This window comes from Cyanistes caeruleus, chromosome 24 (genome assembly GCF_971803275.1).
Source record: "Cyanistes caeruleus chromosome 24, bCyaCae1.hap1.1, whole genome shotgun sequence".
Lineage (NCBI taxonomy): Eukaryota > Metazoa > Chordata > Aves > Passeriformes > Paridae > Cyanistes > Cyanistes caeruleus.
Genome location: NC_141724.1, coordinates 3,317,022 through 3,329,282, shown reverse-complemented (window position 1 = coordinate 3,329,282; position 12,261 = coordinate 3,317,022). Strand labels below are relative to the sequence as shown.

Genomic DNA, 12,261 nt, shown 5'->3' with positions numbered 1-12,261 from the left:
TACATGCCCCAACTTGTTCTCAGACGGTTTCTGTAGCTTAATCCCCCATCACTTTCCTGCAGACACTTATAGATTGGTAACATAGTTTGTGCGGAGGAATTGGCAGTTACAGAATCTCCTGTGTACTGGCAGCTCTCAATGATTTTCCACTGGGAAGAGCTGTTGCCTGTTTGCAGTGGCAGCTACTGCTGGGACATTCTTCGGATATTTTACCCCCCACTTAAAGCTGCTGGGACCAACTGCTTTGGGAAGGCTCAGCTGCTGGGGATGGTTCTGGTGGCTCCTTCTTGTACCATCATTATTGTGGTGCTGCTTTGGGCAACCGGTTGTGCTCAGGTGCTGTGCTCAGCCCTGTGCAGGTATCTCACGAAGGTTTCAGCAGCTCCTGTTCATGTTTCTGTGCACATTCAAGCTGCTCAGGGAAAGTGAGTTGATGGTTTGGTGCTCTGAGGACACTGTGCCTCTCCTGTGGGCTCTCAATTTCTCTCCTCATGCTGCCCCTGCAGACACCAGATTGCTTCTGTCACCACAGGTTTCTGTCTTATTCCTAGAACGCTCCACTGTGGAACTGCTGCTTTCAACTGAGACAATGAAATGTTTTTCTGTGTCTTCATGTGAAAAAATACATAAGCTTTAAATTATCTTCTCCCCGACCCCACCCCCACCTTCGCATCAGCTGTGTAAATTCAGCTTAAAGCTTTCAGCTTCCCCCAGTGGTCTTTTTCCATCATCGAACATCTTCTAAGGTACCTTCCCAAGTTCATATATAGAATTCAATGCAACTTTAGTGTAAGAGGGGTCAAGAATGAACAGAAATTTTGCTTTCTGAAATCCTGTCTGCTGAAAGATATTCACTGATTAAAATTCCAGCCCTTCAAAACATCTTGAGACTTCGCACTTAATTGCCATGTGTCATCCCTATTGAACGTTTGAATTGAAAGCTCCAGGTAGAAGTGCTTCCCTGCAGCATGATGTGCATGTCTCTTCCCCCACCCCCTTTGGCCTTGGAGTGAGGCATCTCTTGCTTCAGAAGCAATAGGAACTGTTGCAGACATCCCAGCCTCGAGTATCAGCAATCCAGGATTGGTGGATCCAAGAGCTGGGGTGAAGAACATCCAACTAAGATTGTGGAAATTAAGAGACAAAAGGGATTTCCTCAGTTGAATGTCTCCCATATGTGTTTTTAGTCTCTCCCCCCTGTATCATGTGGAGAAGTTCCATTATTTGGGAGTGAGAAACTGTCCATCTGCTGCACTATTTCTTTTTGTTTTTAACAATAGACACCTTATGGGGTGCTGTGGTGCCTGGTTACAGACTGCATTTGGAGAGCGAGAGGAGGTCTGGGAAGGTGGGGACTTGAGTTACAGAAGGAGTCTGAGGTGTCCTACACCACATGTTCTGTGCTGGAGATTTTATTGGGCAGTTTAGCAGTGCCCAGTGTCTACATTGCCTATTTCAATGAGATGTCACCTGAGTTGCTTGGCTCATGACAAAACACTGCACCCTGTGAGCGCAGAGGGCACCTGCCTGGTTCCTCCCACCCTCATCGGGGATGGACCTTGGCACCTTCCTTACAATGACCAAGTCCATTTGTTACCTAATAAATATTGCTGGCTGTCTCTGCATGGCCTGAGGGCTGCATCCCATCTAAAATTTAAAATGGAAGGTGCCACTGCAGGGAGCATTCTTTCCGTTGTGTTCTCCAACAGCTCAGGAGAAGGAGTGTTCCCCAGGAGCAGGCCGTGGTGGGTGCTGTGCTGTGGGCATGGGCAGGAGCCAGAGAGAGGGAAATTTGCAGGCTGGATTTTGAGCCTAAGCTGTGATTTGATTTGATTTTTTACCCCCCAAAAATCTGTTATTTTAAAAAAAAATTATACGTTTTTCTTTGGCTCTCTCATCAAGTAATGTAACAATATATGAAATCTTGCAGATTCCTGTAACATTTATAGTGCAAATTCTAATATCCCTCTTCTTGTATGAGCACTTGCTTGTACTGCTTTTCTTCCAAGATACTGAACTTCTCTATGCTGAAAGAATTCTCCATATTCTGGGGAGCAGAAGGGTCTTGGGCCCATGCCATGCTTTGCTTGAGGCCTCAACAGCCTTGGTGCTTCAGTGTCTTCAGTCTCCTAAAAAAGTCTGATACAATTAATTAAAAGACAATTTCCATTTACCCATATGCTGCTGGTTGTTTGCAGGACAGGGAGGTTGTGTAAGGATGCCTCGAGTTTGTGAACTGATTTGGAAGAATTTCTTCTAATTTTGAACACTGAATTACTTTAATTAATTAATGACTAAGTATATTGGTTTAGCATAACAAAAGGCTGTCTGGAAAAAACAGGGAAGGGAAAAGGGCTCAAGATGAGCCACCTCTTTGCTATCACTTAAGAGTTGTTAAGGGATGTCGACAGAGCTATTAGCAGGAAAGTTTTAACTTGACTATTGTAATTTAGTTCCTGAGGCTTGAAATGAAGCAGCAGAGCAGAAGGATTGATCTGAAAAGGAACACTGGTGTTGTGTGGGAAAAGCACTTGACACTCAAGAGTTACCAGATGCTCTTGGGGAAGAAGGAGTGGGATACCCAGTTAGAGTGGATTTGGTTGATGAGGTGGAGCTACAACCTGTATTTGCTTCCTACTCCGCTCTTTCTTTCTGGAATCTTGTTCTTAGGACTAAAATTGAGCAGGGTGCTGAGTCCTGGGCTCACCTCATCACTGGGGTGACTTGTGACTGCAGGCTTTTCCCAGGAGTTAGGGCTTGGATCCTATCAGACCTGCTCTGTAAGTGTGGCAGGGCTACAAACTGCTGTGGTCCAGGACTGCTCTAAAAATGGAAAAATTGCTTAATTTTGGGAATGTAAGGAGGTTCTGAGACCTGGAGGGCCATGTGAAGAAAGAGCTGCATGGCCTCTCCTGTAATTAGGAGAGCTCAATCATGTCAATTACACTGGCTGGATTTGCAGAGTTGTTTGGTTTATAATAGTAATTTATCTCCTATGGCAGAGAGCAGAGGGTAGTAAGTAGCGTGGTGTAGGTCATACTGAAGAGTGAAATCAAGCAGGCAGGTATGTGTGAACAGAAGCCTTTAGATGATAACTGGACCCTCTGAGGGCTGACCTTTGTGTCTGTGCCTGCAGTGTCTGCAGCTGGGGCTGTGCAATTACAGCTGGACACAAGGGTAAAGACCTAAAAAAATCCCCAAATATCTATTTAAAAATAGAGAAAATTCAGGGCCTTGAGTGTGTTTGCCCTAATGCATCTCTATCAGTAGGGTCACATTTAGCTGTGGGCTGTGCTGTGCCTGTAGCAGAAGGGTAAGTGCAGGGTGTGCTGCTTGGGCTCAGCTGCCTGCACACCACCAGACTGCAGAGAGTTCACCTCTGCAAGTGGCATTTTCCCCAGAGTGCTGCCCTCCAACTTGGGGTTTGTTGTTTTGGTTTTTTTTTGGAGGGGGGGAATCTTGGGGGTTTTGGGACACGGGAGGAGGTGGGGAGCGCTGTCTCTTGCGGAGAGGAGTGGGACAGAACCCGTGGTTGTGTGAGCTGACAATACAACTGAGGTGTGAGCTGGGGGTGCCTCTGGCACAGAGTGTGGCCGCTGCTGCTCCAGCCCTGTCTCCTGGGGTTGTCTGTGTCAAAGAACATGAACTCAAGGCAGATTTGCTTTGTCATCCTGACTTTGGCTTTTGCCACAGTGAATGTCTCTTCAGTTTCTGGAACCTTCTTTTTAGTTCTCTACTGGGAAGTCCAAGAGGTGTTGAAACACATAGAAGGGCTCACCCCAAACATCCCCCATCACACAGGTGATATGGTGGGAGTGGGGAGGTGGTTTTGGGAATATTTGATTACAAATGGGGTAAATCTGTTTCCAGCATGCGTTGTTCTTTAGTTAGTTTTTAACTCAATGCTGCAGAGGAGTGTTGTTGTTTCCCAATGGCAAAGCGCACTGAAATATGACCCCGGGATGGGAGTGCTGGCCCCAGGCCTATGTGCACAAATAGCCCACTACCTTCTGAGACCTGTTTGCAGCCCAGCAAACAAACACAGCCTGGCTGCCTCACAAAGAGTTGCAGTAGAAGTCTGCCCCTCAGAGCTTTCATTTTTTCCTCTCAGTGTCAATAAAATGTCAGTACCACTGATTCCAGAACCATCACTCACAAGATGTTGTGGTCCATCTGAAAATGTAGTTATGTAGTAGTGGATTAGGAAGAGAAAGAGCTGCATTGCTGTCTTTTGTATCTCTTACAATACCTTTTGCCTTGGATTGCTGTACTACAGGAAGAAATCCTAGTGCAAACTAAGCTCCAGCTCATGGTGTTAGCTGGGTGAACGAGCAGGAGTCTCTTGGCACAGCCCTGGTGTGAGTTATGTAAATCTTGTGCAGTGTATAAGCAACAGGCGGTTGGTGACGTAAAACTGAGCATTTGTCTCTGTTTACTGGCTAATGTGACATGGCCCCTTCCTGCAGCATTTGACTGAGCTGGCGGGATTAGAGCCCTGACGCTCCTAAGTAGAAAATGCCTCAGGCTGAATAATGGTTTCTGCTCTGGAATTCAGAGTTCTGGCCACAGCATGGGACCCGGTGGCTCCTGAGTTGGACCAAAGTCCGTTCGGCACAGATGGCAAAGGTCTGGCTGTGAGGCTGGGATTGCTGAATTGCTGATCAATCCCCGTGGCCATGTTGTGCAGGACATTCCTCCAGTGCCTCCTTAGCAGAATGTCAGGAACTCCTGTGACTCACACAGCGATTATCTGCTGGCTGCTGGTGCTGTGATGGATGGATTGATTGCAAAACTGATGGTGCTCTTTGGGTCCTCTCCCAGTGCACCTCTACCACCTGCTGTTGCCCCCCCCCCCAATCAGCTGCTGCACTTTGGGTCCCCTGAGTTTTCTGTGAGGAGAAAGTGACACTGCTCCTATGCAGTTCAGATTTTATCCAGAATGTCTTATTTGAATGTTTTTTGCCATGAGCACTGTAGGAATTGAACAGGAGGTAGTTTCTTTACTCACTGTTTCAAGTCTCTTTCCAGCTGGCAAGCAGCCCCACAAAGCCCTGTGTTTGCTCTTGCTCAGGGTCACACTGCAAATGTTTCTCTTGCTTTCACCTTGGCTCTCTGACTCGGACACATGACACCCCACCACTGTCCAGCCCCTCAATATGTCACTGTGCCCACACAGAGCAGCTTCTGCAGGGCTTTGGTTTTAGGTGGTGGTTCCTAATTCCTGAAAATTTGTTTTTGGGGGTTTTTCTATCCTGCTCAAAAGAGCAACACAGATTTCTGCAATCATGAATAAAAAAAATAGTTGTTACACCCATTGCATTTGCGGAGATTTTACTCATCTCCATTCTCACAGCACCCACTCAAAACATGTAAATCAGGGCCATAACCTCTCAGATATGTATAAACAGAGGAATTACATGACTTGCCAAACACTTATGTAATGACTTAATGGTATATCGTGGAACTCAGCTAAGGCTCATGAATCCTCTTCCTGCCTGACTGTTCCTCTTCTCACATTAATTATCATGAGTTGTAGCTACACTGTGGCTCAGGAATCAATAGCATGGTGACTTTATGAATGTCCCTAATGTATCACAGACTTGCACTGTCATTTATCTTTATTCAGTGAGAACTCTTGACTCAGGTGGTTTGTAAGTTCCTGTGAGTTGTGACTACCCAAAGCTGAGCAGGCACTTCATTGATGAATAAACAGTTTGTACCTGATGGTATGTTTCAAAAACAGTGAGGCTGGAGTTATTGTCTGTAGCTACTGGTGCCCTTTGGCTCTGAGAGTTATGAGAAGAGTGTTCTTAGTGTTTTGTTCCTCTTGTGCTCCTTTTGGACCTTTTGTGCCAAAATAAAGAGGAGAGATTTGGTTGGTCCTTTTGAAATTAGCTGAGGTAATGAGCTTCTTCTGGTGAAGGAGCTGCCCAGTGTTTGCCTCCTGTGGCATAGCTCTTCTCTAGATGTCTCCTGAACTGTTCAGCAAGTTTCATAAAGAACTGTTGGAGCAGAGGTCTCCAAGACTTGTAAGTTCCAAGATTTCCAGGGAAAATAGAAGCAGAGTAGAAAAGTGATCTAAACCAGTGTCCGTGACAAGAAAAAGTGCTGTATTTTGAGCTCTGTTATCTTGGAGAATCCACATGCAATAGAGATAAAGCTTTTAAAAACACATGAGCAGCAGAGTTATTACAGTCTGGATGTTTTTTGCTGAACTGTTTAGGATGACATATGACCTGTGCAATGGGTCTGACCCACCTGTACTTCAGGTTGTAATGCGCTTTTTTCCTTTCCAGGAATCTACAAGCTGCCATTGGAGCCTACTATGATTTTGAGAGTCCAAATATCAATGTCCCCTCCATGTCGTTTGTGGAAGATGTCACCATAGGTGAAGGAGAGTCCATCCCTCCTGATACCCAGTTTACAAAAACGTGGAGGATACAGAATACAGGTGAGGCATTGGGACTGCAGCAGGTGCTGGGGTCCAATGAGAGGGATTCTGGCTTGTGGCAGGAAGCTTGCATGCACTCACCTGAGCTGGAGGCACCCTGAGGTACTACCAGCCCATGCAAGTTCCCTTTCTTGGGTTGGCACAAACATTTTGTGGTGGGATGTGCAGCTTGGTCAGATCACCAGTCTTGTTCCTCGTGCCACCACACAAACAAACTCTAGGAAACTTGCAGACAAACAAGGCAGTGACACAAGGGTCATGTGGCAGGTCCACTTTGGGCCCAGTTACCTTTTCACATTCTGAGAGGATGCAGGGCTGGAGAGACCACATTCCAGTTTAAAATAAGTCAAAGAAGTGACTGGGATCCAGGAAGTGAGGCTGGGCAAAGTGCATTCCCGATGCTTGATCTGGTGGGATGCAGTCAGAGAGGAAAACGAGATCCATGGATGTGAAGGAGTCCCTTGTCCTCAAGCAGTGCAGTGATGGGATTTTGCATGAGCATTTAAAATTGTGTGCCTGAACTCAGTGACCTGCTTGTACTTGTGTGAGGGAGAACAATCACACACCCCGAGGTGTTGGGAGTCATCACGAGTCCAGTTCAGCTGTCTCAGTATGTCTGCTTGTGGATAGCTGCAGTGCTTTGACTGCAGCTTGGAATATCCACACTAAAACCTGAGAGTAGGTTTAACACACTGAAAATCTAAGAGTATTTCTGTAGAGGGGATGTTTAAGAACACTGATTTATAGAGAATGTGTTCTAGAGGAAGGATTTCATATTCCAGTGTACTTTTTCTGCCTCCTTTTGCTTAGAAGTACAATGAAAGGGTGACATGTAGAATTTGCTTGAAACTCTGGTACTGTGAAAAGTTGACTGGCAGTTTTTTATAACTGTCCCAAATACAGCTCTTAAAAATCTACTAAGTGTGATAGGTCTTGTTTCTCCACTCTTAGTGTCCCAATTTTTGTGTGTGATGACTACACCTCTATCTTGGGCCCTTCCAACTCCTCCCTTCCTTGTTCCTCTGATGTGCCATTTCCTGGATGAGAATTCAGCCTTAATTTAGCATCCTAGTTCAGGGGATGTTTCATTGTTCTTGGAATGTTTCACTTTCTGAAATCCTGGGTCTTCTAAAATGAGGGACACGAGCTCACCTTGACTTAGGATTTCCTGTTGAGGCTGACATGTTTTGGCTTCTGTGTGGCTTGAACTTGGCTTGTCAGACCATCCATCTGTGCCCTAACAGTGGTGCTGGAGGCCAGGGCTTGGTACAACCACACTGCTGAGGGTTAGTGAAGTGCAGCTTCACATGGTGGTTATGACTGTGCTGTGTGAGGAGGACTACAGCATTTGAAAATCATTCTTTGATTTAATTAAGGTATAGTATCAAAGGGCTGTAGTGTTTCCAGATAATATCTACTTGTTAGGCAGATAACTGAAGCAGCGCCAAGGTTTTTAACAGCTCTACAGGAGTCCTTGATTACATGACTTCAGTTCTAGAACACAAAATACCTGAGGCGTGTGTCACTGGAGCGTTGCAGGTCTGATGAGTGTGACAGGCAAAGCTCAGAGATTGTCAGTTTAAGGCGTGTGAGCTGTGAGCTCAGTTCAGTCAGGTTCTCATATGTGTCAGTAAAAAACAATGCCCTGCTCTGGTACCTGCAGGACAGTGCTGCCTTGTCTAATAAAAGAGCAGTTTGTGTAGTAGAACCATTGCTGAAAGAGCAGCAGGATTTAACAGGCTGGCTTCTTCTTGCCACTCTGCCCCCAGCTGCTGCTGGCTCTGCAGGACACTGCAATTTATCATCTCAGAGATGAGTGTACTGAAATAGAATGGCATAATCATAATTTCATTTTATGAGGCTTATCAGTTGCAGTGTTCTAGGCACCTTGCAAGCCTAAAGCCATTAAACCTGATAAAAATCACATAAATAATTTAAACTAAACCATGTTGCTGAGCTGCCAAGCTGTGCAGATGAGGCTCCATGCTCAAGTGCCCCACGCCCCAGGCCGAGGTCAGCCAGACACCCAGCTCCTCTTTCAGAGCCCTGCTCTCTCAGCAGCTTTCCAGCTGTACTGGTACATCCCCCATGCCGATTATCCCACTGCACTTGTGTGCATCCTGCTCTCCCTGCAAGGCTGTGAATTCCGCAAATAAGGACTTGACGGGAAAACCAGTCCTTTCTGTGTCTTCACTGGAGTATTAAATTAGCAGGCAAGCTGTTGCAAAGGATGGTCCTCGAGGTAACCTGAGGTCAGAGCAGCCTCCAGCACGCTTGCCTCAGACCAGACGGAGCAATTCCAAGCTTTGTGGTGGTTCAAGCTTTCCGTAGCCATTTCCGTCAGCCTCAGCTGAGCAGGAGGCGTTCTCAGTCCCTAGCTGAGTCATGTGACGTGACTGGGGAAGAGGCAAAAGAGAATTGTGCTAAACTGATTTTTCATGAGTCTCAGAAGCACTTTTTCTTTCTGTCTGCCCCAGCACTTGTTATCTTTGGCAGCAGTGCCTGCACGCAGGAGCTGTTTTCTGTCTCTCTGATGGCCAGGTCATGCTGTCGGTCCCAGCGTCTGCAGTCCAAACATGGATCTCCACAGATAAATCGTGTATTCACAACCCTTCCCACCTTTGAACAGGGTTGGTGCAAGGACAGAAATAAATCCATTCAGGAAATAGTGCTGGCGCTTCACTTACAGCTCAAACTATGAGTTCCTCTTGAGACTCCCAATAGGTTTAGAAAGAAATGAATCCCTGAGAGGACATGTTACCAACACTTTGTGTAAATAACAGGTATTTGATGTGGCATGGTTCAGGAGCTTCATGGGGGGAGGAAGAAATGGGGGCACACAACACAATCCTGCCCTTGTCTTTGCCTCTGGCCCTGGGGAAGGGAAGGTGTGTGTAGGTTAAGTTGTTTTTTGGGTTGGTTTGGTTTTTATTAAAAGCTGTTACACTGTGACTTTGAGATTTTTTTTGTGTAACAAAGACATAGAGATTGCTCAAAGCAGAATTGTTCTGCTGGTCCCTAAATGCACCAGTTAAGCCTGCTCTGAAAACCAGGCTTCCTCAGCGTCCACTGCTGGTGTGTCCTGTGTATCTTGGTTTGCATTGGCCATCCAACAATTGCACAACTGTTTTAACAAGCAGGTTTCATCCAGTCTTACACAAACAGACAAAGCTTTTCCTGGTGCACTGTCAGTAATTCCCTCTCCTGTCTAATCCCAGGGACGGAGGCGTGGCCCCCAGGGGTTTGCCTGAAGTATGTCGGTGGAGACCAGTTTGGCCACGTGAACATGGTGATGGTGAGGTCCCTGGAGCCACAGGAGATGGCCGATGTCAGCGTGCAGATGTGCAGCCCCAGCACTGCCGGAATGTATCAGGGACAGTGGCGGATGTGCACTGCCACAGGTCTCTACTACGGAGGTGAGCAGCCCCATCCCAGCCTGCGTCCCCGCTGGGGACAGCAGGGACACCATGGGAGCAGATGTCTGCCAGTCCCAGGCCTAAATATAGAACATGCAGTGGAGGAAAACATCAAGGGAGCTGCTTTGTTGTCTTGGTCAGTGTTTTCTAAGCACTGGAACAAATTACAGATTACATAAAACTCTGGACAAAAAAGGGATGTGCACAGTCTCGTGGAGGCTTTCCTGGTCAGTCCTTGCTGAGATTCTTTCCCAGTTTTCCATTGCTTAACATTGTGAACTGCATACGAGCATAAAATAGTAGTGAAAACCTCATGTGAGAAGTTAATGGCCAGGGTTTAATGCAGTGATTTAGTGCATCCCCTGTGAGCTATTTCTCTGTTTAAAGAACACATTTGGCTATTTTGCCTGGTGCTTCAGCCTGGGCCTCAAACATCTGCCTTCAGTGCAGCCTTCTTCCCCTTTTCTGCTAGCTTTAGTTTACACTGAGAACATCTTTGTGTCTCTGTTGGCAGCTGGGAGTATCCCAAGTTTCAGGATCTGAGTGAGAGGTGTTGGCATACGGAGGCAAAAATATCAGTGCCCATAAGGAGAGGGCTTCTGACAGCACTGTCACTGCCACACAGCTCTTCAGAGTGTAGGGGACCCAGTGTGTCCCTGAGGGATGGGCAGGGATATCTCCATGCAGGTGGGACAGCCTGGCCAGTTTGTGTTGCTGGTCCCATGTGCTCACGAAGCCAAAGGTTTCTCAGGGTTTCTAGAGGGTTCCCAGCCCCAGATATTGGGAGATGTCCCTGCATTGCCAGAAGTTGTCACTTCTGCCAAAACATGACCTGAAGATTGAACCCCTTTGGCTGCCAAGTTCTGACTCGGAGGGAGTCTCACCCTGTAGCTGAGCTGGTGGCTTTGCTGGCGCGGGCCTGGAATTTGGTCCCGTTTTAGGGCGGGGGCCCGGTGGTGCCAGCCCGGGGTGGCACAGGGGCCGCAAGGCCGGGAGAGAGCGGCAGAGGGCGCTGCGGGGCCGCTCCAGAGCCGCCTCTGGGGGGGTGGGGGTTCACTGGTGGGTGTGGGTGTGCACAGAGGGGTCAGGGTGTGTACAGTGGGGTCAGTGGTGTGTGTATACAGTTTTCAGTGAGGGGCGGTTGTGCAGGTTGTGCACAGTGGTGTGTACTGGGGGTCCTGACCCTGGTAGGGTGTGGAGTTCCCTAAGCAAGTGGTGTGCCCCTATGAATTATAGCTCCTAAAATTCAAACTGCTGATCCCAGGCCTGTTAAACTGGGGGCAGTGGAACCAGTACTGCTGAGGCTTTCTAAAAACGTGCTTTAACAATACTGTAAAGGATGGAATTAATTTGCTCATTCTGACCCTTTTTCATAAACTCCCATCTAGTGACAACCCAAACATGTATTTTTCCACAGATGTCATCTGGGTGATCCTCAGCGTGGAAGTTGGAGGACTTCTGGGTGTCACACAGCAGCTGTCATCCTTTGAAACAGAGTTCAACACGCAGCCACACCGCAAGGTAGAAGGAAACTTTAACCCATTCGCCTCTCCACAGAAGAACAGGCAACCAGATGAAAACAACCTAAAAGACCCTGGGGGTTCCGAGCTAGGCACGATCAGCAAAAACACATGGGGGCCTGCTCCTGACCAAATCGAACAAGATCAGAATGGACTGTCACAAAACTCTGTAAATCTCTCCCCCAGCAGTCACTCGAACAACTTGTCGGTAGTGACGTACAGTAAGGTAGGTGCCCTGGGCGAGCAGGAGAACGGGTAGGGGAGGAGCCTGGCAGATGTGTAATTGCTCTTCCTTCCAAACTGCAAAGCCCTTTCCTTCTGCTTCTGCCAGACCTGCTAAGGAAGGTTCTGAATTTGACTGTCTGACTCTGCCAACTCCTCATGTTATATTAAAATATTTTTTGCCTCTGATAGACTCTACCAGATCCACCTTTTTGTTTTTGCTTCAAGTCCTTAAAATTTATATAACCTTGTTTGGGTGCTGTAACCACAAGTGTCCGGAGCCTGCTCCGGTTGTGTGTGCAAATAAGTCAAAATATCTCTCTAGATGTGTCCTGAGTTTGACATAATTTTGAACAGAAAACAAACAACCACACCCTCAAACTTCAGATTAGCCAGATAACTTCTTTTTAGCTGGTGTGGGGAGACTACAGAGCTCACCATTTGATCCCAGAAGCTGCCTGCAGGAACAGTCAATCAAAGGACTGTTCCTGTCTGTGTCCTTGTCTTGTTCATAACTGTAGGTGACTTTTAAATTATCTTTACTTTAAATCTCTCTCAAAAGCTTGCTTGGTGGATGCTATATGAGTCTGAGTGATATTTTGACTGTTTTTATTTGCTTGTGTGTGAAATATGAATTGCAGGATTATTTACA

At 46.9% G+C, this 12,261-nt stretch overlaps 1 protein-coding gene across 1 annotated transcript in view; it reads left to right on the top strand.

Annotated features, from left to right (window-relative positions):
- ILRUN (inflammation and lipid regulator with UBA-like and NBR1-like domains) overlaps nucleotides 1–12,261 on the top strand; it is a 28,062-nt gene that overhangs the window by 5,583 nt on the left and 10,218 nt on the right. Inside the window, exons 2-4 of the mRNA XM_086862003.1 lie at nucleotides 6,297–6,451; nucleotides 9,670–9,867; nucleotides 11,285–11,613. Of these exons, the coding sequence (XP_086718129.1) occupies nucleotides 6,297–6,451; nucleotides 9,670–9,867; nucleotides 11,285–11,613 (682 nt within the window). The remainder of the gene's footprint in view (nucleotides 1–6,296; nucleotides 6,452–9,669; nucleotides 9,868–11,284; nucleotides 11,614–12,261) is intronic.